Raw genomic sequence first — 24895 nt, 5'->3', positions numbered from 1 at the left:
GGGTGGGGAGAGGGCTAGGGGATGCACACAGTAAGCAGCCTGCCTCTTCTGCTGTGGGATGTCAGTGCTTGCTCTGGGGAGAGTCTCAGATGGTGAAGGAGGAAAGAGGTGTAGAACTATGGAGGTTGAGTCCGAAAAGACTCAGTTCAGAGCACCCATACCACCTTTTTCTTTCACAACATTTCAGATGAAGGACAACAGGGATGTAAATTGGATCACTTGTTATGAACCAAGTGTATGTGTGTATGCAGGCATCCGAGGTCTAGTTTCCTGAGTTAGCTCAGCTGCCTGCTACCTAACAGGGTGACAGTGACTGCATTAATGGCATTTATATTTCATATCATTAAAATAAGAGACTGAACATGATAGCCTGTAAGGTTGTTTTGCATTTGCTCTAATATCCCTCCACGCTGCTCTGCCCAGCTTTCTGGGGTATACACTATATAACTGCAGAGCCATGGGTCACATGAATTTTACATGTGTGAATGGTCCCACTTAGATGGTGGGCAGCATGCCATCTTCAAGAGGAGCAACAGATCTCTCCTTTGGGCTCTGCCTCATCAGGAGCAGCTATCTCACCTCTGTATTTCTGATGGCTGCACAAAGGGCACACCTGTGCACTCTGGGACATGTATCCATGGCAGAGAATAATTAGAGCAGAGTATCAAGGTGGTTATCAGCTGTCAGTCTTATGTGATGTCTCTTCGTAGTGTAAAGTTTCCGCCTTGAGCACTGCCTCCTGTTATGTATGGACTGTGTAGCATTTGCTACTCAGGGCTTTTGTTTGTTTGTTGGCAATCAACCTTGTCCGTGTGGCCATTTCACACAGTCTCTAGCACACTGATGTCCAAACTATAGCAGTCCTTCATTGCGTCTCTGTCTTCAGGTACTGGTTTATTTTGTTTTTGTTTCTTTTTAAATTATTATGTTTTTCTTTCTTTTTTTCCCCCTGGTCCTAGGGCTTGAACTCTGGATCTGGGCTCCATTCCTGAGCTCCTTTAGCTAAAGGTAGTGCCCTATCACTTGAACATAGTACCACTTAAAACTTTTTTTTTAATGATATATTGGAGATAAGAGTCTTACGGACTTCCTGCCTGGGCTGACTTCCAACCACGAGCCTCAGATCTCAGCCTTCTGAGTAGCTAGCATTACAGGCGTGAGCTGCTAGCATGAGCTACTGACACCCAGAAATGTTTAAGTATTTTAATTATTGTTATAAATATAACACAGAAGGGTTGCTTCTTCATAAGTCAAGTAGAGTACATTTCTTTTTGGACAATTTCACTCCTTCCTTTGCTCTTTCCCAGTTTTTTCCTCCCATCCCGGCCCACAAGTTGTTTAGTTCATTTTCAGCATAGTGTCTAATATGTACCACTGCTGCATTTGTTTACCCTTCCCCCCATTTCTGTGTTGTTATTTTTAGTTGTACAAAGGAGTTGCCGTTTAACAAAACAGTTTATTAATACAATGCATCTTGATCAGTGACGTGCCTTTCAATATTCTCACCCATTCATCCCACCACACTTCTTCCCTTATTTTTCTTACTAGTGTATGTATATATTGACAGCATTCTCTCCCTCCTCATTGTTCATCTAGCCCTCTTGGAAGTAACTGTTTCCTGGTTCTTATTTTGCTGGGTTTTGACTTTGACTTTCTAAGAAATTGTAATAAAGCTCCCTTGAAACTACCATATTTCAGTTAATATGTTTAGACCCACTTGAATACCAACCAGTGTGTTTATTTATAGGTTTATAGGCTAATTCTCAATTCCACACATGAAGGAAACAAAGCAACTTTTGTCTGTTTGGGCCTGACTTAATGTTTTCTAAGTCTTTCAATTTCTTTGCAAGTGGCACAATATCATTCTTTCTAATGGATAGGTAAAATTTCTTTGTGTGTATGTACCATATTTTTTTGATCCATTCATCAGGCATCTGGGCTGGTTCCATGCCTTGGCTATGGTGAATAGTGCTGCAATAAGCATGGTTGTGCTGATGGCTTTAGTGTAACCTTATTTGTAGTCTTTTGAATAAAGTATCCAGAAGTTGGAATTTCTGGGTTATAGGGTAACTCTATGTTTAGTTTTTTGAGGAACCTTTATGCTGCTTTCCAAAGTAAGCAAGTTTACATTCCCACCAACAATATAAGGGTTCTCTTCTGGCCACATCCTTACCAATATCTATTACTGTTAGTTTTCTTGATAATAGTTGAGCCCTATTTTGCCCCACCCACCTGTCCAGTGTTTTATTTATGCTTTTGAGAAATGCCGAGGCAGAAGAAGCTAATCTTCTGGGATCACAAAGGAGGCTAAGACTTAAGTTCATGTTTCCCCAAACTATGTTTCCCATAGGTTGTAATATGTACGTATTTTTTGGGTGGAATAAGGCTTGGAAGCAATTAGACCAAACCAAATTCAATGGATTTAATGGAGTAGGTATACTGCAAGTCTTCTAGACACAGCTCTTCCTTGACTTATGAGTGTTCAGATATCCAAGAACAGTTGTAAGAAGGATGAGTAAGAGACATCTCATTTACGGGCAAAAGCCTTGGAAGGCAGAGTCCAGGTCAGTGTGGAGTTAGAGACAGATCAAGAACTACAGCTTAAGTCAATAAGTTTAGATTTCATTAAGAGCTAGTGTTTGTCCTGTCTATTTGAGGATAGAATCTTGCATATTTTTCCTATAAAGAATGACTTTTGAATGTATACTGGATATATATTTATTGTTATAAAATCCTGCTTAGATCTTGACCACGTTGCTCAATGTTCTGTGGCCTGCCATTTGAATGTTCTTGTGCTATACCAGCATTCAGTTTTTCTTTTTTTTTAAACAAGCCTTTGCAATATAAAGCTTTTGTTTTTATATTTGTCATTCATTCATTCATTTATTGTGCCAATCCTGGAGCTTAAAGTCAGGGCACAGACTCTCTCCCTGAGCACTTTATTTTTCTCAGTGTTAGTGTTTTATCACTTGAGCTGCAGCTCCACTCCTGGCTTTTTTTGTGTGTGCTTAGTTGGAAATAAGAATCTTACAGGCTTTCTTGCCGAGTGGCTTTGAACCAAGATTTCAGATCTCAGCTTCCTGAGTAGCTAGGATTATAGGTTTGAGCCACTGGCACATATTGGTTTTGAATATTCATGTTTTAACACTTGTCTATTTCTAGGAAAACAGAAAGCTCTTCAAAGCCAATCCTTCTCTGGACACATGGAGAATTTATGTAGAGTTCATTGATGACATGGTGGTAGAGGGCTTTTTTCAGGCTATCTTGCATGACTTAGACTTCTTCTTGGTGAACACAGAGAAGCAATCAAAACCTGCACCATTTTTTCAAGCACAAATGATCTTAATGCCCCCAGAGATAGTGTTCAAACCTCCGATGGAAAGAGAGGCTGGGGATGGCTTCTACGATCTTGTAGAAGAAATGCTCTGCAGTAGCTTTAGAATGTCTGCCCAGATGGAGCGAGTGGCAGCTCATCTAGAAATAGCCAACTATCAGGTATGTTCTTTGAAAATAGTGGTTACATTTTTCCTTAAATTAGTGATCCAAAAATAATGGAGATCTTGGGAAACATAAGAAAAGAAGTTGTTAAACAATGCCATAATTTTTTTTTGCCAACTACTTTCCCTTTCAAGATTTGTCTTGGAAAATAAGTCTGTTGCACACAATCAATAGAATAAGAGTTCTTTGAAGAAAATATGTGCTTGGTTTTCCTCTTGTTTAGAATGATATGGAAAACATGTTGGGCCTGGCAGAGATCAGGCAGGAGATCATGAACAGAGTGGCAGATGTCATCAACAAAGTCTTGGACTTCAGGAACTCCCTGGAGACATACGCTTACCTCTGGGTGGATGACCGAGCAGAGTTTTTGAAGCACTTTCTCCTGTATGGTCATTCGGTATCACCTGAGGAGGTAGATGCCCGTGCCAATGAAGAAATCCCTGAGCAACCACCAACTCTTGAGCAATTCAAAGAGCAGGCAAGGAAAATTTAGTACTTAATATAGTTAATTGACTTGTCCTGGGGTGGTTGTAGTTATTTTTTATTGTTCTAATCTGTAGATCGACATTTATGAGGCCTTGTATGTTCAGATGAGCAAGTTTGATGACTTCAAAGTGTTTAATAGTTGGTTCAAGGTGGACATGAAACCTTTTAAATTGAGCTTGCTAAACATGATTAAGAAATGGAGCTGGATGTTCCAGGAGCATCTTCAAAGATTTGTCATTGACAGGTAGCCTTTATATTTTGTTATTTGAAATTATTCCAACTTCTGTTAACAGTTAATTATTTTGTAATTGAGCATTAATATTTTAAGAGCACTGATATTGTCAGTTTTGTAACAGATAATGTATAATGATTAATGAGATACATAATGACAGTAAGATTCAATCAAATATTAGCTATGCATAGTAGCTCACATCTGTAATCCTGGCTACTTAGGCTGAGATCATGAGGATTACGGTTGGAGGCTAGCCTGGGCAAAAAGTTCATAAGTTTTCCATTTCAACCATTGAAAAAAACCCAAGCAAGGTGTGTCGTATTAGCTACATAGGAAGCAGGTGAGGGAGGAGTTGGGGAGGTGGGGAGGAAAGGGATGGTAGGGGAAAACCAAGGGAGGAGGTAACAATGCTCTATAGGAAATGTACTCAGTACCTTCCTCATGTAACTGTAACCCCATGTACAGAATTTTTACAATAAAAACATATATATTTACAACAAAATCCAAAAAGGCTTTAGAAATGTGTCAAGGGGCAGAGTGTCTACCTAGCAAGTATAAGACTTTGAGTTCAAACCTCAGTATTTGACAAAAGTCTGAATCAAATCTTATGCTGCTAAATGCTTTAATGAACTTAGTTTGTGTGTATTTACATGTATATTTATACATTTAATAGTCTGAATGAGCTACAAGAATTTATAAAAGATACAGATGGTGGACTTCAGAAAGAACTGAATAAAGGGGACCACAATGGCTTAGTTGACATTATGGGGCATCTTCTGGCTGTAAGAAGCCGACAGAGGTCCACTGATGAGCTCTTTGAACCTCTGAAAGAAACTATCGCACTCCTGGAAAGCTATGGTCAGACAATGCCTGAACAAGTCTACATGCAGTTGGAGGTAAGTGTAGAGGGAAAGCACAGTGATCTTAAATCAAGCATTTCCTTTTACGAAATACTTAACACACACAGTCTTGAAGCCCTCTTAACAGTCTCTACTGTAGGTATTAGTATTTTATTATTTTTTGTTTCTCTTTCCTTCCTTCTTTCTTTTTCTTTCTCTCCCTCTCTTTCTCTCTTCTTTCTCTTTCTGTCTCTCTCTTCCTCTCTCCTCTCTCTTTCTCTTTTCTCTCTTTATCTTCTCTTTCTCTTCTCTCTCTTCTCTCTCTTTTTCTTTCTTTCTCTCTTTGTCTGTCTGTCATGGGAATTGAACTCAGAGCCTGGGCACTTTCCCTGAGCTCTTTTGCTCAAGGCTAACTCTCTACTACTTTGAGCCACAGCTCCACTTCTGTTTTTTGAGTGGTTAATTGGAGATGAGTCTCACAGGGATTTTTCTGCCTGATCTGGCTTCACATCTTGATCCTCAGATATCAGTTTCCTGAGTAGCTAGGATTACAGGTGTGAGCTACCAGTACTCAGCTGGCATTAGTATTTTCATGCAACAGGTCAGGAACCTAAAGCTTAAGCAAATTAATAACTTTTTCAGTGTCATACAAGTAGTAAAGCCAACTAACACTGAATTCTAGGTGTATTTTATGACAGAGTACTCATTCTTCATTACTATGCTCCAATGCCTTCTGTATATCCAAGTGGTAGACAGCCTCTTCATCCATTACATTTTTTTGTCTGTACCATGGTTGATATTATGTCCTCGTACTTGCTTGGCTGGTGTCCTACCATCTGAGTAATGCCTTTAGTTCTGTTTTTCTGGATTTTTTTGGTCGGTCATGTGGCTTGAACTCTGGGCCTGGGTGCTGTCCCTCAGCTCTTTAGCTCAAGGCTAGTGCACTACTACTTTAGCCACAGCGCCACTTCCAGTTTTCTGGTGGTTTTTTGGAGATAAGAGTCTCATGGATTTTCCTGCCTCCCCCCCCCCGCCCCCCGCTTTGAACTGGGATCCTCAGATCTCTGCCTACTAAGTAGCTAGAATTACAAGCATGAGTCACAGGTGCCCAGCTTGCTATATATATATATATAGCAAGCTGGATATTTTTGAGATAGGGTCTTACTTCTACCCTGATATGCATTTGAACCACTATCCACCTGCTTTAGGTTTCCTGTCATTGCTGGGGTCACAAGCATGTGCCATTGCATCCTTCCTTTGAGCTGGAGTCCGACTTTTTTTGGTCCAGGTTGGCCTGGAGCCACAGTCCTCCCAATCTCAGCCTCACACATAGCTTCCTATGACAGGCATGTACTACTTTGCCCAACTATGAGTTGAGGCTGCTGTATAAAAGATGCTGAAGTTTAAAAAAATTCTAACTGAATTTATGAACCCAGGACTCACAACTGAGCCGCTTCTGTCATGGTCAGGTAGAGTGATAGGACAAGCTGTGGATGGATAAACACACAATAGGATGGAGAGCTGAAATAGTTACAGGAGATCCAAGTACAAAGATTGTTTTAAGATTTAGGTACTCTTTGAGTCAGATTTTAGATTTGATCTATATCTCATAGAGAAGCCAGTCCCATAAGTAATCAGTGAGGGAGTTTTAAACATAGACTTTAAATTTGGGATTATTAAATTCTCAATTTCTAAGGTTCAGTATTTGGAAGCAGGGCACTTTTGGTATTTGCATCATTATGTGAGTAATTTAGGCTGTTCAGGAGGAAAAATAGACAAATTGTACCTGGAAAGTAACAGGATTCCAATCTTTTCATGTTCAGTTTGTTTCATGATCATAATCAGTTAGTTTCCTAGATCTTTGTCTCTCCTGAAAATAAACCCCTACCTTTCCAACCCCACCCATACCCTCAAGTTACACAGTTCCATTTCATAGATACACATTGAGTATTCTGACCATATTTGCTCACCTTCTCTCTATTTGTCTGCTTCCCTCCCTTTGACTCCCAGCAGAACATGTTTCAGCTTCCTGTATTCATTTAGTCAATTTGTTAGTGTGCATGTGCATATGACCCTGTGTATGTTTATATATGTTTATAAATTAGATCTGATTTCCACATATGAGAGAAAACATGCACTTTTTGTATCTCTGAATGTGACTTCACTTGATTTCCCTGAATATGACATATTTTTCCAGATGGATGAGTAAAATTGATATATATAAATATATGCTCTCTCTATATACATATGTATGTATTTATGTATATGTTTATATATGCACACACATTTTCTCAATCCATTTGCTCATTGAAGGGTATATGGACTGTTTCTATAATTTGGCTATGGTGAATCGTGTTGCGGTGAACATGGAGGTGCAAGTGTCTTTATGACTTGTGATCGCTAGACGATAGGGTAGTTTTATGTTTAGTTTTGTGAGGAATCTCCAAACCAGCTTCCAACAATGTAATTGGGTTCCTTTACCTCCCATCCCCACAAGAATTTGTTGTTGTTTGTATTCTTTTTTTTTTTTTTTTGCAAGCGGCAATGAGTTGTTTATTGTGTTGTTTGTATTCTTAGTGGTGCAAAGTAGCAGGATAAAAATCAACCCACAAAAAGCTTTTCCAATTCAGTCTGTCTTTCTTCTGACCTCAGCCCCAGCAGTAGTTTCTTGGTTCAATGCATTTGTGTTCATACTCCATCTACACAGTCTACCCTGAATTCACAGTTCCCTTCCTGCTCAGAAACCTTCATCTGCTGTTGTCTCACCTACGAGGGTTGCCCAGAAGGGCCCATAGTCTGCCCCATCCTATTTAGTTGCCCCCTCAAAGGACTTCGCTATTGGCTGAAATCAAGTTGCCTTTGAACTTCAGATTCAGTGTTACCACCTGGATCATCTCAGTTATATAGACTTTGGAAATGCCATTTGATGCTTATGTTTTCAAGAAAGCTTGTTTTTTCTTTTTGTTTAAGCATAAGCTTGTTTGGATTCCTCAAGTGCAAAATCGGTTTATTGACCTTGGAGGGCCATTGTTTAATGTGACTTTTTAAAGCCAGCTGTGGCTTCTGAAAGGACTTCAGGTAATATTTAGTTCATGGAATGGAATTCAAATATAGAATGAGACTCTGTGCAAATGATGATGCAAGGTTTTGATAAGGGGAAGCATAACAAGGGGAGAGCTCCAGCCTCTCCATTCCTGAGTTGTCCAGGAATCCTTTGGAACACTGTGAATTCATTGACATGTTGGTCCACACAACTTAGCACATTCTGTAATGTGGAATAAGATTACGTGTCTCTTGTTCATTCTGACAGCTTAAATAACAATCTAAGACTGCTTTCCCTCTGAAACACCATACCACCACACAGATACTATTTATTTTCAGCAAAGGGTACTCTTTATAATTGGTAGTTACTGAATCATTCATCAAATATTTATCAAGGGTTACAAAGTAGTCTGTAGAACCTTTGGATTTTTCACTGCAGTTAAATAAGTAGAGTCCCTGGAACTATATAGGTGGTTTTGTGTGACTAAACAGTCTTGGTGTCCTAGGAGATGACCCAGAGAAGCAGCGCCTGGCTTGATCAGCACACACAGCCTGAACTCAGGTGGCAATTATGCACCAGAGCTCTTTAAAGAAAACAACTTGCTTTTCATCTGTTGGCATCATGACAGGGAGAACAGAATTCAGTTGTTTACTGAACTGTTTGTTATTTTTGTTTTTTTTTGCTAACATTAGGTAAAATTTAACTTTTCTTTCCTTTGGCCTCTTCTCCCTCCAAAAATCCTAGTCATCTAAATAAACCAACTGCAATGCTAAAAACCCTGCAGCAACGAAGAGCTCATAAGCAAGAGCCTTAAGAGTCCATAGAAGACAAGGACAGGGTTGACTCATGTTCCATCTCAGCCCCACCAGATTTCAAGCATCTGTTTTATCCACTAAGTTGTCAGATATGGCTACCTTCCTTTCCTAGTTGTCAGAGACCAGCAAAGTTATTTCCAGAGCACTTTATTGTTATTCCCACTGCCATAAAATAATGAGGAAATTTCTCTTCATTTTGGAAAGATTTCCAGAGACTCTGAGATGACAGCTACTCTTGTACGTGCTTGGAAAATAGGACCCCAGAAATGCCAGAGGATCAGCCTGTACTTCAGTCTTGGAACTAAGACTTGCAATCACTTTGAGCTTTTACTTTGCATAGATTTCTTCTTTAACCATGGAAAGATGTCATGGCTCAGTGTAAGGAAGTAAGAATTATCAAATCCTATGGCATTGCATTCTGAGGAAGTTAAGTAACTTCTCATTTTTACTTTGCACAGGAATTGCCAGAACAATGGGAAACAACCAAAAAAATTGCAGCAACAGTCAGACATGAGGTTTCACCTCTCCAAAATGCAGAAGTCACTCTTCTGAGGAACAAATGTCTTTGGTTTGATGTAAGCTACGTACCAAGTTTTGGTTTGCTTGTGTTTGATTCCTCACTCATTCATTTGTTTATGTACTTATTTATTTACTTATTGAACCTAATCAGGAAAAGCAAGCAGAGTTCAGAGAGAGATTCAGAAGCTATGCTCCTCTTGATTTTAATGCGGAAAATCCATACACTTCGCTGGATAAGGTAATATTTCCACTATTTCATGTGCACAACGTTCTGTAGAACCTTTGGATTTTGCACTGCAGTTAAATAAGTAGGGTCCTTGGAACTATACAGGTGGAACACTAATCCCTACCAGGCATTCATCTCAATGCTCTAGACTTCCAACTTCCCTGTGTCCTTCCAGCTGCACAGGTTTCCATGTCTACTTCTGTTTTCTATTGCTTTCAAATACTGATAAAAAATGTTTCTTTAGAGAAAGAGCTCAGCAGCAGTACTAAAAGTGTATCATAGCTAGGCACTGGTAGATCATGCCTATAATTCTAGCTATAGGTTTCTATGTCTACTTCCGTGTCCTACTATAAAGGAACTATATAGCTACTATAGAGTAGCTACTTGGGATTCTAGATCCTGCTGTGGCTTCCCTTTAGGTCTGTATTAGTTATAGCAATTGAAGATTACATATGCAGCTTCCCCCATGTGAGTTGGGCTGAGTTTTAAGATATGTCTCCCAAACCACCTCCACTATCGTAGTCCCCATACTAGTGAAAGTAACAACTAATATTTTTGAGTACTTGCCATATTTCCATATAGTTAAATATGCATTATTTCTTTGAATTCTCATTATCCATATGATGTGGCTTCTGTTACCCTCCCTATTTCAGATAAAGAGGCAAGAGTATGTAATTAAGTAATTTGTTGGTGATAAATGTGTCATTGCCAGAACTAGTATTAAAATTCTGGCTAACTAAAACAATAACCAGAAATTCTAACCACAAATGGCTGCCTTTGTAATAATTTTGGTTGCAGCTGTTAACAGGAAATTCTGTAACTTATTATTAAACCTGGATATAAATATAATTGTATCATCTCATCCTTGCTTATATTGAACTATTTTAAGATTGGATTCAGTGATCAAATAATCATAGCCAAAGATTCATAACTATTTGAATTTAATATATCTAGGAATATATAAGCATACATATACATATGTGTGTGTGTAGTTTGTGGTTTATTTTTTTTTTCCTTCTGTTGGGCTTCATTCGGCATTCCCTTTGTGGCCTCCCTGGAGGCTATAATCAAGAAATCTAATAACAAATGCTGGAAGGGATGTGGCCAAAGGGGAATCCTACTGCATTTTTGGTGGGAATGTAAACTTGTTCAACCACTTTGAAAAGCAGTATGGAGGTTCCTCAAAAGACTCCACATAGAGCTCCCCTATGACCCAGCAATCCCACTTTTAGGCATTTACCCAAACGATCACAAACAAGACTGTACTAAAGCTACCAGCACAACTATGTTTATCACAGCATTATTCACCAAAACTAAGATATGGAACCAACCCAAATGCCCCTCAGTAGGTGAATGGATCAAAAAAATGTGGTACACACACACACACATACATACACACATACACACACACACACACATACACATACACACACACAATGGAACTCTGTGCCTCTATCAGAAAGAATGATATCACCCCATTTGTTAGGAAATTGAAAGACTTGGAAAAAATTATATTAAGTGAAGTAAGCCATACTCAAAGAAACATAGGTCCCATAGTTTCCCCTGATCTGAATAACTTGTATATGTCTAGGACAAGCAAAAGAGGTCAGAAGCTATGTACATGTGACCATATAACCTGATGCTAAGCAAAATGAACCCTAAGATAGGGACACGAGCTTTTATCTTTGTTTCTGTTCTTTTTAATGTGCTTATAATATGTGATTTTTTTTGTTTCTTGGTCTGTTCTTCCCCCATGTTACAACCCTTGTTGTCACTGTATTTGATTCTGGTGTCCTGCATCTTGTATATATATTTTTATAATTTGGGGAGGGGAGGGGAAATAACAAAATGCGGAAATAAGTATATAGGATGACCCATTGTAACAATGAGATGTACAAGACAGTATGTTGAAAATAAACTTTACAACTTTGGGGGGGGATGGTAGAGGGGCGGGGAGAGTTGGGGAAGTGGGAAGGAAATGGATGGTAGGGGAAAAATAAAGGAGGGTGTAACAATGCTCAGTAGGAAATGGACTCATTACCTTGCTCATGTAACTGTAACCCCTCTGTACAGTATCTTTACAATAAAAATATATTAAGAAAAAAAGTTAGCTTTCCAGAAAGAAATCAGCCAGCTTATACTTGATGTCAAAACCTCTTCCACATCGATGACATGGCAGATAATCCTTGACAAAGACAATCAATAGGTGAGATGTTCATACTAGGTTGTTGTATGTCAGTGAATTTACTCATGAATTCTCTTGAGTGCATTCTAGACTATAGATCATCTCTAGAGTGCTTTTAAGTGCTAGCATACTTTTATAAACTTAAGTGGTTATTTAAAAAGCAAATTTAGTTTCACCTGGAAGTTTTTAGAGCTTTACCTGTTGCTCCCAGCCAAATTCCCAGCTGTATAGTAAAAGACCAAGAGGGAAAACAGTATTGATAGAATTCTAATGCCAGAGACAGATTTGTGAAATATGTACAACAGAAGAGCATTGCTAACATGATTGCATTCCTTAATGTTTTCCTTTCTCAAATCCACAATTTACAATTGGTTATTCTACAGAGTTGTTCAAAAATGTCTTTGTAAAATCAGAGTTTGCAGTGTTGAAAGAGGGGAGCTCTCGGGACTGTATGGAAAGCCATGCAGTACCAACTGCTCTCACAGTTGGTAAGCAGGTGTGCATTTTCTCCATAGGCAAATCAGGAGCTGGAGGCATTAGAGGAAGAGATGGGTCAGATGCAGGACTCCGCTCACCTCTTCGAAGTGGCCCTTCCGGACTACAAGCAAATGAAACAGTGTCGCAGAGAAATACACTTGCTCAAGGGCCTCTGGGATGTCATTGTTTATGTTAGAGTAAGATACACTTCTGGGAAGCATAAGTTCTTTTTTTTTTTTTTTTTTTGGTTGGTCATGGTGCCTGAACTCTGGGCCTGGGGACTGTCCCTCAGCTCTTCAACTCAAGGCTAGTGCTCTATCACTTGAGCCAGAGTGCCACTTCCAGCTTTTTTTGCTTATGTGGTGCTGAAGAATCGAACACAGGGCCTCATGCATGCAAGGCAGACACTCTACCACTGAGACACTTTCCCGGCCCTTTTATTCTAAGTCATTCATTTGTAGAAATACAACTTTCAGTGTTGTGTGTATGTACATGCACAGATGCATGCCAATACGGGGCTTTATATCAGGGCATGGTCCCTATCCCTTAACTTTTTCTGGCACTCTACCACTTGAGCCACACTCCATTTCTGGCCTTTTGGTAGTTAATTGGAGGTACGTATCTCACAGACTGCCCTGCATAGGCCAGCTTTGCACCGTGATCCTCAGATCTCAGCCTTCTGAGTACCTAGGATTACAGCTGACTTTTAGTGTTTCTCTCATATTATAATACATATGCATTTAGTTTTATTGCCAAGAGGGTTCATATATCATGGCTAGTGAAATATTCTTTCCTCCATACCAGTTATTTTTGTTTCAAGTTCAGGATGGAAGTTTATATAATGAATTACCTATGTCAGACCATGTGGGAGGATTGCATAGAACATAAATAAAAATTCAGATGTGAGTACATATTAGATATGCATAGTCCCTTGTGTATATCAGCATGTTTATGCCCATACTTACATGTATGTGCATATATAAAAAAGCTAAATAGCACATTTGTATGTAGTAATTACATTAAAAACCTAACCATAAAGAGGAACCAGGTATCTTGAAAAACATATTCCACATAATGTACTTAGGTTACTTGAAAGGCATATAGAAAGTACAACAAGCTGGGAGCTAAGAGCTCATGCTTGCAATCCTAGCTACTCAGGAAGCTGAGATTTGAGGATCATGGTTCAAAGTTAGACCAGGCAGACAAATCCACAGGACTCTTATCTCTAATTAACCACCAGAAAGCCAGAAGTGAGCTGTGTCTTCAGTGGTAGAGTACTATATAAGATTATAGAAACCTGCTGGTTAATAGCATACTTATCAATTAATTCAAAGTATACAGGATTAAGTAATAATGAGGATATGGAATTTATCATTGCTACTAAATATAATGTTTTAACCTTAAGCTTGACATGTTCTGACAGTTGGGGTTTTTGTTGTTGTTGTTTTGTTGATAGGAAAGTTTTGACAAGTGCAGTTAATACTGTAAAAAATTGCCTTTCCACTGGCTGATAGCGTCACTGTGTATCATCAGTTTATATATTTTGCTGTGGAGACTTGCTTTCACCAAATGTTGTTGACACTTTTATTTGCTTGTGCGTTTTCAGAGCAGCATTGATAATTGGACTAAAACCCAGTGGAGGCAGATTAATGTGGAACAGATGGATGTAGAACTCAGAAGGTTTGCCAAGGCGAGTTCCATAACTGTCTGCTAGGACAATTTATGGTTCTCAGCACCACCTCCTTCCATCTTTCCTAACCTTGTGTCTGGTGTGTTGGGATGCATGGCCTTATTTACTTCAGAGAGAATGATACCAGATAGTACTTTTTCACTCTCAGACAGTTGCACTTCTAATCAGGCCTGCCTTCCTGTGAATGCATTGATAAAAGAATATTAGGGCTAATGAATGTATGACAGCAACTATAATCACTAGCCTCCTATGGCTGACTAGGGCGTCGGGGCTTGGGGGTGATGCTTACAATTAGCCTTTGATTTCTGTTCTTAACCTTGAACATTAAGTTTCTGAGATGGTACCTTTTAGTTCTACTACATAGGTAACTGGTAGGAGTCTGTCACTTTTACATGTATATAAAACCATATGTGGATTTTTTTTTTACTTTTTTTGTTTGTTTTTGTCATGGGACTTGAACTCTGGACCTAGGTGCTGTCCCTGAGCTCTTCAGCTCAAGGCTAGTGCTCAACCACTTTGAGCCATGGCACCACTTCCAGTTTTCTGAGTCTCATAGACTTTCTTGCCCGGGCTGGCTTTCAACTGTGATCCTCAGATCTCAGCCTCCTGAGTAGCTAGGATAATATGCATGAGCCGCCAGCACCTGACAAAAACCACATGATTTTTGTAGCTAACTAATAACTGTAGTATTCCATAAGGGCTCAGTTTATACAAAGCTTAACATGTTTAGATTTAGTACCATGGTAGCTCCCTAGCTAGGTGCTCTCTGAAGCCAAGAGAACGTCATTGGATAAGTAAAGATGCAAAAATGTTGACACGTAGACATGCATGCTGGGTATGATGGTACACACCTGTCATTCCAGTTACAACAGTGGCTGAATTGGGAGGATTCCTTAAGACCTGGTGTTTGAGACTAGCCTAGGCAATGTAGACCTTGTCTCAGAAATGGAGGAGGCAAGGGCATTTTGCTTTTTTCCCCCACCCATAATATCCCTTCACCCACCCCCTGCAGTCAGCTTCTGCCACTGCCGTGTGTTCTCCCAATTCTAAAGTGCATACCTCAAGGCTTTCTCATTCTTCTGATGCTGTGGGACCACCAGCCCTCCTTGCACTTGTCTAGTCTACCATTTACCATCTCTCTTCCCATTCTTCCCACAACCTCCACTCTCAATTACAGAACTTTGATCTCTTTATCTTTTGGGTGTATGTGTTGGTTCTGAGTCTTTAACTGTGGGCCTTGATTTCTCAATTGGCTTTCTTTTTCTACTCAAGGCTGGTGCTTTACCACTTGACTTACATCTCCACTTTCAGCTTTTTTTCTGGTTAATTGGAGATAACAGTGTCACAGAATTTTCTGCCCAGGGTAGCTTTGAACTGGGATTCTCAGATCTCAGCTTCCTGAATAGTTAGATAAGCATGAACCTCCAGAGCCAGGCTTATCTCTTTACTTTCAAAACAATTGGCACTGTTCTTTCCTTGTTGCTAAAATCTTGTTTTCTGGGCCAAAGGACTTTATTTGAAACATCTTAAAGTACTTATTTGCTAATGGGAGAAGAACCAGTATTTTAAGGCTGCTATTTAAGTGAGCCAGAATAACCTGGATTCCTATTTCACTTTTCACTTATTTCTCAAGGAGATCCCAACCATGGCAGGTGTCTCTTAACTGTCATTTCCTGCATCCATGTTCTAGTTAGCATCCATTGCTGAGAACCTGGGCTACCTAGATGGCTCAGCAGATGAGCCTGTGGATTCCCTTCCCTTTCTCTGCATTTAGTCCTTAGCCCAGGGCCTTTAGCACTTTCCCCTCTTTCTTCTTCCAGAGGTGGAAACATGTCTATTTAGCCATCCAAAGGAGGTAAATTATGGAGTATGTTATTAGTATACCTATGAAGCTGCTTTTTCCCTCCATTTCTTCAGGACATGTGGTCACTAGACAAGGCAGTCCGTGCCTGGGATGCTTATGCAGGCCTGGAAGCCACTGTGAAGGATATGATGACCTCCCTGAGAGCAGTCACAGAGCTGCAGAGCCCCGCCCTCAGGGACAGGCATTGGCAGCAGCTGATGAAAGCCATCGGGGTGAGTGTCTGGTTCTCAGTAGCTGAGTGTTGTCCTGACTGTGAGGTGTTACCCCTAAGTCTGCATCATCATGGCGCACATGGCAATGTCACCAGTCCTGTGCAAGAGGTCACTTCCTTCAGAGAGAACCAGTGAGACAAAGTGCAGTTCTTAGCCCCTTTTATCGCTTGCTGGCTATGTGCCCTCCTAGCAAGTCACTCTTTTGGTTTGAGTTTTGTTTTTTATTAATGTGAGAAAGAGGCTATCTGATCTTATGCACTAGAGTCATCTTGGGGTAAATGATATCATATGAAGACATTGTACAGAACACCAAATGATGAAATGATGGCCGTGAACTTTACAGACTATGGAGTGGACCTGAATGTTTAGAACTGGATTTGGAGAGAGAGGAAATTCTGATATTATAAATTGTTTTTTGGGTTTTTTGGGGGGGCACTCTAGAGTCCATTTCATGTGATGTCTTTTCTGATAGTCTTTTGATGCTTTTAATTTTATTACAAGATGTAAAGTGGATTTTTATGTGCTCATGCCTAAACATGTACTCAGACATGTTTTTGCCTTTTTTTTTTTGTCTTTTTGGTGCCAGAACTGGGGCTTGCAATCAGAGTCTGTGTGCTGTCCTTAAACTTTTTCACTCAAGGCTAGAGCTCTACCACTTGAGCCACAGCTCCATTTTCAGTTTTCTGTAGTTAATTGGAGTTACCAGTCTCCTGAGTTTTCCTGTCTGGGCTGGCTTTGAATCTCACATCTCAGCCTCCTGAGTAGCTAGGATTACAGGTGTGCACTATTGGCTCCCAGCTATTTTCTTGCCTTTCTGTTTCTATTGAAAAGCAAATATGTCACCGTTAAACTGGATTTTTCAGGGAAAGTGACTTTTATGAATTTAAAATATATACAAGGAAGCCAAACAGCTATGCATATTTTCTCTTTGCTAAGCCAAGAGCTGGGGGACACAGTGAAGAAAAGCTATCATGATGCAGTGAATGTTTATAGCGTAGGGAAATGGGGCATAACCACGGTGTGGTTCCAGTCCTAACGCAGGAATTCTAGGGTCAGGGACAAGTTACTGCCTCTATACCTTGATTGACTCTTCTGTGTGATGAACGTAGCATTTCCCCTGAAGTCTTGATGAGCAAATTGGGTAATGTGTATGTGTGTGTGTTTAGACCTATACATACATGTATTGTACTTTATTCTCAATTAATAGTCCCTAAAGCTACTTCTTTTATAAGATTTTCCATAAGGTATTTTAGATGTTGGACATTTAGATTTCATGCTTGATAGATTCAGAAAAAAATCTCTATTTTCTTAAAATGCAATTGACTATGCTTCTAGCTCCTCACTCCCTTATCACAGTCTCCGCTTACCTATATCCCATCTTTCTGAAATCTGTGAAAAGAAAACTTTACAGGCAGATGATATAGCAAAAAGCACTTTCTTCTAGGCTCTCTCTAGGACAGAAGAGGAGACTGGATTCAGTCCCTGTTTGCCAGCTGGGTAGGTTTCTGAGGTCATTGCACAGATTGCCTGGTTACATATCCCTGCTCCTTTTCTCTTTCCAGTAGACCCGGCTCCCATTGCAAGTGAGGTCAGAGTAATGTAGAGGCAGGGTGACTAGCTCTGGCTTTCCGAGGACCTTCCAGGTTCAGTTTTAGCACTGAAAGTCCCATATTCTATGAAATGCCATAGTTCTGGGCAATCTGGATTACTGGTCATCCGATGTGGAGGGAAGGATAGTGCTAGTGCTATAGTAGTGGACAAGGAAGAAAGAGCTAGACTTGGCAGTTTTCAAGAAGCAGAGACTGGATTTTTTTAAATGTGAATAAGAAAGGAAGTGGCTTTCCTACAACCCCATGTGTCTGTGTCAGCTCTCATCTGCCAGGGATGTGGCTAAGTTTGGAATGTGCAAGAGTGGTTTATTAGTATTAGACTGAGTTGTAGTGGCTCATGCCTATAGTCCCAACTATTTGTGAGGCAGAGATCAGGAGGATCATGGTTCAAAGCCAGCCCACACAAGAAGGTAATGAGGTCTCAAACAAGCCAGGTGTGATAGGGGCACGTTTGTTATTCAGGGCCAGTATGGGCACAGAGTTTCTCAACCAATAAAAAGCTGAATGCAAGCCAGGCGTTAGTGGCTCATGTCTGAAATCCTGGCTACTCAGGAGACTAAGATCTGAGGATCACAGTTCGAAGCCAGCCTGGGCAGGAAAGTCTGTGAGCCTTATCTCCAATAAACCGCTCAGGAAAAGCCAGAAGTGGTGCTGTGGCTCAAGTGGTAGAGCACTAACCTTGAGCAAAAGAAGCTCTGGGATAGCACCCAAGTCCTGAGTTCAAGCCCCACAACTGGCACATACACCAAAAAAAAAAAAAAGATAAGAAAAGCTGAATGCAGTGGTATATGTCTGTCATCCCAGCTATGTGAGACACATAGAAATGCATAAATGGGAAGATTTCTGTCCATGTCAGATCAGGCAAAAAGCAAAATTGTATTAAAAAAACAATGAAAACAAAAAGGGGCTGGTAGAACATCTGCCCAGCTAGTACAAGGCCCAAGTTCAAATTCCAGTGTTGACCAAAAAACAAACAAGAAAACCAACACAACAACAAAACTGGGATCAGAGGAAGGAGGGAAGCCAGCAAGATAATAGAGAAATAAAGGTGAGATATTTTTACATGATAAATATGAATGATAGCACTATGCAAAAGAATATTTTGCCAAGGAGCCTAGATTAAATTAGTGGTAAAACAAGGTCAAATCTGGATGCAGCCGGGAATTATGTTCCGTGAACAGGCTACTTCAGGAAGAAAACAAAGGAGCGACTATCTGATTATGTGATTCTGGTGATTTCAACAAAATTCTAATAAATGAGCAATGAGATTGTTTTTAAAAGTGAGTTACATGGGTGAAAGAGGTAAGAAAGATGTTGATGGACAAGCCACGTTTGATGCCGTTGGTTCTGGGAACCATTAACATACACATTGTATAAGCTCTCTCTTCCTTTGCTTCCTTCCATCCTGCTCAGGTCACGGTTTCAATCAGTGAAGCCACAACCTTGGCAGATCTGCTGGCATTGCAGTTACACCGCGTGGAAGATGATGTTCGCAATATGGTGGACAAAGCGGTGAAGGAGCTTGGGACTGAGAAGGTAGTGTCCACAGGTGTGGCCTTCTCTAGCGTGCCTAGTGACACAGAAACCATGAAGAGAGATGGTTTTGGTGCCCTTGAGTGAAGAGACACCTTCTAGTTTCTTCTCTGCTGCGATAGTGTCTTGGGGTGGGAGGGAATAAAATCATTCCATGGTAAGTGCTTCAGACAGGAGAGTTGGCCCGCTGATGAGAGCAGAAAACTCTTCTTTAGAGGGTGGCAAGAACACTCTGAGGGATTTAGTCCTGGTGCCTCATTTAGGCCTTCAGGGCAGGTGATATCCTATTTTACAAATGAGAAAACTATGGTATAGAGACATAATGAAGTTATCCAGGTTCACCTAAGGGCCTGAGACCCACATTCACACATCAGGGTATCTTACTGCCTGTGACCTGTTTCACCCTGGTTAATTGTTAAATATAACATCATTTTTTGAGTCATACCCACTCTTACAGTCTGCTTGGGGCAAGGATATAAAACTCACAACAAAAGTTTGTGTCAATCTGATGCTTGTCCGCTCGATGGAATTCATTCTTCCAACCTTATCAGCATGAATATTGGGAAGAAAACTATGAGGCTGGTAATATTTAATGTTACTATGTGTTTTTTGATGTTCTTTGAAAATGTTTCTCCTCATTATCATGCCCAAATTAAACTTTGGTGCACATAAAGTAACCAATACTTTTGATCACTAGGTTATTACTGAAGTCAGCCAGACCTGGGCGACCATGGAGTTTTCTTACGAAGTTCACTATCGAACAGGCATTCCACTACTGAAGTTCAATGAACAACTTTTTGAAATTCTAGAGCATAACCAAGTAAGATGGATGGCTTTATTACTGATTTTTAATTTAAATGTATGACATCCATTATTTCCAAGTTCCGATATTCAATATCCACCCATTCACAAATACATGCATACATACATTCATTAGCATCTACTTTATGGCAGGCTCCAAATATAGGACTGCTTGGGCTCCAAAGGTCTGAGGCCTTGTTCTAAAGGAACTTGTACCCAAGAAAGGAGACAAAGAGTTCAGGCATTTCAGAAGAACCAGAAGCTTTCTGACTGGGTGGAGAATGAAAAATCAGGGAGGTCCTTGCCAAGATGGTGATGCTCATACTGAGCCTGGTAGATGCGTGCTCATGCTGGTCTTCAGCAGCAGCAACAACACAAGGCAGTGAGGAAACGAGGTTTAGACAATGGGACAGAATCAGCAGTTCTTGGAATGCCAGTTAGTATCCTCCATTCAAAGGTAATTTTAAGAGTTCAGATCCCTTACAATATAGATTTTTTTAATTTTTTTATTGTAAAGATACTATACAGAGGGTTACAGTTACATGAGTAAGGTAATGAGTACAATTCCTATTGAGCATTGTTACCCCCTCCATTGTTTCCCCCCTACCATCCTTTCCCTCCCTACCTTCCCCGAGGTTCTTTTTTTTTTTAATTGTGATTAAGTGATTACATAATTTCCCAAATTTCACAGTATTGTGGAATAATGATGCTCAATTAAAGTCACAAGTTCATTTTAACTTTCCTGGAGCAAATTGTCTACCACAGTCTATAACATATACATGTGATCAGCAGCATGGGGATATTTAGTAGTGGTTCGACCAGATGAGTGGGAGTTCTTTGTTTCTTAAGTCCTGTTAATTTTGTTGTATCACCTAACATTTTGGATTTAGCATCCACTTATCAGGGAGACCATGTACCGTTTGTCTCTTTGCTCTTGGCTTACCTCGCTCAACATGATTCCTTCTAGCTCCATCCATTCCCCTGCAAATGCCATTATTTTGTCATTTCTAAAGGCTGCATAACAATATAGATTTTTTTAAAAACTGGAATAATGGAAAATAAGACTGGAGAGCACAATCTGAATACAATGGAGTCTTGGATTCCAAGATTGTAAAGTTGGTGTCTTAGATATGAGACCTAAGAAAGGTAGAAGAGGCTGTTTGGAGAACTATAGTTATGATTAGATACAAAGAACTTAGGAAGAGAATCTGGAAGAGAGAGGATGTTATAGTATTGGGTGTATTTAGCTTGAGGGATATTTATATAAAGTTGGAAAATTAGCCCAGAGCCCAGCTCTGTAGCTGAAAAGGTCACTGTTAGTGTCTAGAGAACCAATGAGCTAGTTACAGATAAATAAACCAGCTAAGCACAGAGCTTGGAAACATTTCAAAAAAGAGAAGTCAGAAAAAGGCAAAGAGAGAGAAGTAGAGAGAAGTAAAAAGAGTGAGGGGGAAAGAAGCAAGAAGGGAGAAAAGGTAGAGAAGAGATCAGAGATTAATAGAAACAGGACATTGTAATATCCCATTAGGGGTAGGGTTTTTTCCCCCAAAGAAGAGTCACATATGTTAAATCCACAGAGTGTAGAGGAATGAAGAGAGGCCAGTGACTCAGAAATTTCAATGTCAGGTTGATGAGAATTGCTAAGAGTCAGAGGGTGTGGATGTAAGCCTTGGGTAAAGAGAGTTGCACAGCTTAGGAAGTAGTCAACCAAAAAAAAAGGGAAGCATAATTTTGAGGGCCTAACACTGGAGAAAAATTTGTCTTTGGAAATTAACACACACACACACAGCCACATGCATACTCATACAAACCCCTTGTGATAATGAACAGCCAGGGACCAAGGGAAGAATGATAGAAGAAAGAGCCAGTTGGTGTTCCTAAAGCTGCACCTCACCCACAATAGCTCTTGTCTGCAAGGAGAAGATAGCTCTTGCCCACTAGAAGGCGAGTCTAGCAGAAGACCCAGGAAACCCAGCTGCTTGTATTTGTCTTGTTTCCAATGGGAGAAATGTTCATATGAGTATTTATTACTATGGATTTACTCATTCAATCACTCAGCAGGAACTTATGGAGAACCTGATCTGGCTATCCAAGAATTGAGAAATAATCAGGCTAATTGTGAGACCTCCCTCATGGTGCTGGCAGGCTATCAGTCTGCCAGCTAAAGATTTTGGCCTTTGGCCTTTCCTTTAGGTTCAGCTGCAGACTCTTCTTCAAAGCAAGTATGTTGAATATTTCATCGAGCAAGTCTTAAACTGGCAAAATAAGTTAAACATAGCCGACTCAGTTATCTTTACTTGGATGGAAGTCCAGCGAACTTGGTCCCACCTGGAAAGCATTTTTTTTTGTTCAGAAGATATTCGAATCCAGCTTGTAGAAGATGCCAGAAGATTCGATGGAGTAGATGCTGAATTTAAGGTTGGTTAGAGTCAGACTGTATTGTATTTCAGAAAATTTTTCAGAATGTGAATTATTGCTTCAGTGTATTGTATTTGTAAAGAAAGGACATAATTCTTGCATTTCAGTATGCAGAGGGTCAGGAAAAGTGTGGGGTTTTTGTTCCTATAAATGGCCTGGTATCAGTATTTAAGGCATTTCAGGTCATGCTGCTTCTGTAACAACCATCCAATGACATGTAAAGAGACGCAGAGACCACATAAACGTATCAGTATAATTGTGTACCAACAAAACTTTCTACATACTGAACTTGAATTTCACACACTTTTCATTTGTCCCAAAATGTGTGCTACTTTTGATAACTTTAAACCATTTTAAAATTTGCAAAAACATACAACAGTAGGCCATATATGTCACACAGCTATCACTTTCTGACTCCTGCAGTAAGGAGGGTCAATAGATTCTTCTTTATAAGTAACAGACAGAAATAGGTAGCAAATAGTACTATTAGTCTTGTTTTTTCTTTTCCATGAAACATACAAAGAATGTATGGAGATTGTGTATGTATGTAATTGTAATAAATGATTTGAAAAACATCTAGCAAAGAATATTAGCTATAACTTTCACAGAATAGAAATTAGATTTTTTTCTACCTAAAGTAGGATTCTTTTTGACAAGGAAAGGCAATCACTTAAAACACTGATATGGTCTCTCAAACTCTGGACTTCCACTTCGTATTTCCCTCACTTCCTCTAACTTTCCTCCTTCCTTTTCCTTTCCTTATTAATATATTTTTTATTTAGTTTAGAAGAGAAAATTATGTGACCCAGAATGGTGGCAATGCCTGTAACATTTTTATAAAATGGCATGATTATTTAATTTATTTTTAATCTTCATCTAAAAATATAAAGGCAAAACAAAATTATGTTTACCTAAAAGTATAAAAAGGCATGTCTAGAGTCTTCTTAACCTTGTCCAATAGAACATAATCTTAAATAGAAGAAATATCTAGAGAACCTTTTATACTTTTATAAAAGAAATCTCTAAGGTTCATGTTAATACTTTTACACAGGAGTTAATGTTCAAGACAGCCAAAAGAAAAAATGTTTTAGAAGCAACATGCAGACCTCATCTTTATGAGAAACTTAAAGATTTATTGTACAGGTAAGAACAAGTCTATATAAAGTGATCAATTTTTGATAATTTTGTAAAATTATGCATACCAAATACATAATGATATTATAGGTTCAATGTTTACTAAATTGTTTCATAAATTTGCTTATAGTTGTCTAGTTGTCTTATGCATATTGATGTATATAAATAATTTAGATTCAAACATATTTCTGTTTCCTGAAAGACTGTTATAATTATGAAAATATAGCATTCTTGTTATATTAAGAGAATTAATGAAAAAAATTAATGCAACTGATCAATTTTTTCATTGCACAATTCTGCAACTATTGATTGAGCACCTACTTTATGTCAGAAAATGTGATTATCCTCATTTGCTTACAGCTCTTCAGTTTATATATATTTTCCTTTTATTAGAAACTACCCTTAGAGAACATATTTTCACTTTTGAAATCTTTGTCCTAAGTAAGCACTATTTGTAAAGTAATTTTCACATACAATTCGACCACATTGGTCACAAAATGGGCAGTTTAGGATGGGTGTGGGGATACTTGCCTATAATCCCAGCTACTTAACATGTAGAAACAGGGGAATCACGGTTTCAGGACTGTTCTGTCAAAGTTTGTAGGACATCCTCTTTGTAGAACACCCTATTTGAAAAACAAAAGCAAAAGAACTGGGTGAGTGGCTCAAGTGGTAGAATACTTACTTAGCATGTGGCAGGCCTAGAGTTTAATCACACATTCCCCTCTCCCCCCAAAATAATAGTTACAAAAATAAAATGGATAGACATGCTACTAAAATGAGAGGTTTGTCTACAAAATTTAACGATTCGTGTTTAGATAATTTTGGTATTTCTACAGCTCTGAGTTGTTTTTGTTTGACTAAGAATAATAAATCAGAAGTGCTCGGGAGCTGGGCACTGGTGGCTCACTCCTCTACTCAGGAGACTGAGATCTGAGGATTGCAGTTCAAAGCCAGCCCAGGTAGGAAAGTCCATTAGACTCCTATGTCTGATTAGCCACCAGAAAGCCAGCAGTGGTGCTATAGCTCAAAGTGATAGAGTGGTAGCCTTGAGTAAAAAGAACCTAGAGATAGTGCCTAGGCCTTGAGTTCAGGCCCCATGACAGACCCTCCCCCCCAAAAAAAAAATAGTTCTGAGCTTAATGGGATCTCTGAATTCCTGAGAGGATGAAATTCACTTGTGTTTCCTAGATACTCACTGAAGAGGTGGATCCTCAGCTACTTACATTTTGTGCTTGGGTTAAGCAATACCATACTTTATATTCATTTAAAAAAAAGCAGCAGTAGGTGACATATTAACCCAGGTGTGTGTG

The 24895-nt window shown here is 39.4% G+C and overlaps 1 protein-coding gene across 1 annotated transcript in view; it reads left to right on the top strand.

Annotated features, from left to right (window-relative positions):
* The window catches only part of Dnah11 (dynein, axonemal, heavy chain 11), a gene marked incomplete at its 5' end in the record, with an annotated part of 289761 nt that overhangs the window by 60695 nt on the left and 204171 nt on the right, over nt 1-24895 (top strand). The window contains 13 exons of the mRNA XM_013023983.1: nt 3163-3495; nt 3722-3976; nt 4059-4228; nt 4890-5112; nt 9372-9488; nt 9584-9670; nt 12359-12517; nt 13927-14010; nt 15928-16086; nt 19110-19232; nt 19927-20049; nt 22224-22448; nt 23500-23591. Coding sequence (XP_012879437.1) covers nt 3163-3495; nt 3722-3976; nt 4059-4228; nt 4890-5112; nt 9372-9488; nt 9584-9670; nt 12359-12517; nt 13927-14010; nt 15928-16086; nt 19110-19232; nt 19927-20049; nt 22224-22448; nt 23500-23591 — 2150 coding nt within the window. The remainder of the gene's footprint in view (nt 1-3162; nt 3496-3721; nt 3977-4058; nt 4229-4889; nt 5113-9371; nt 9489-9583; nt 9671-12358; nt 12518-13926; nt 14011-15927; nt 16087-19109; nt 19233-19926; nt 20050-22223; nt 22449-23499; nt 23592-24895) is intronic.

The sequence above is a fragment of the Dipodomys ordii genome, unplaced genomic scaffold, assembly GCF_000151885.1.
Source record: "Dipodomys ordii isolate 6190 unplaced genomic scaffold, Dord_2.0 Scaffold72, whole genome shotgun sequence".
NCBI lineage: Eukaryota > Metazoa > Chordata > Mammalia > Rodentia > Heteromyidae > Dipodomys > Dipodomys ordii.
Note: the sequence above shows the minus strand (reverse complement) of the source record. Positions and strands in the feature narration are given on the sequence as shown.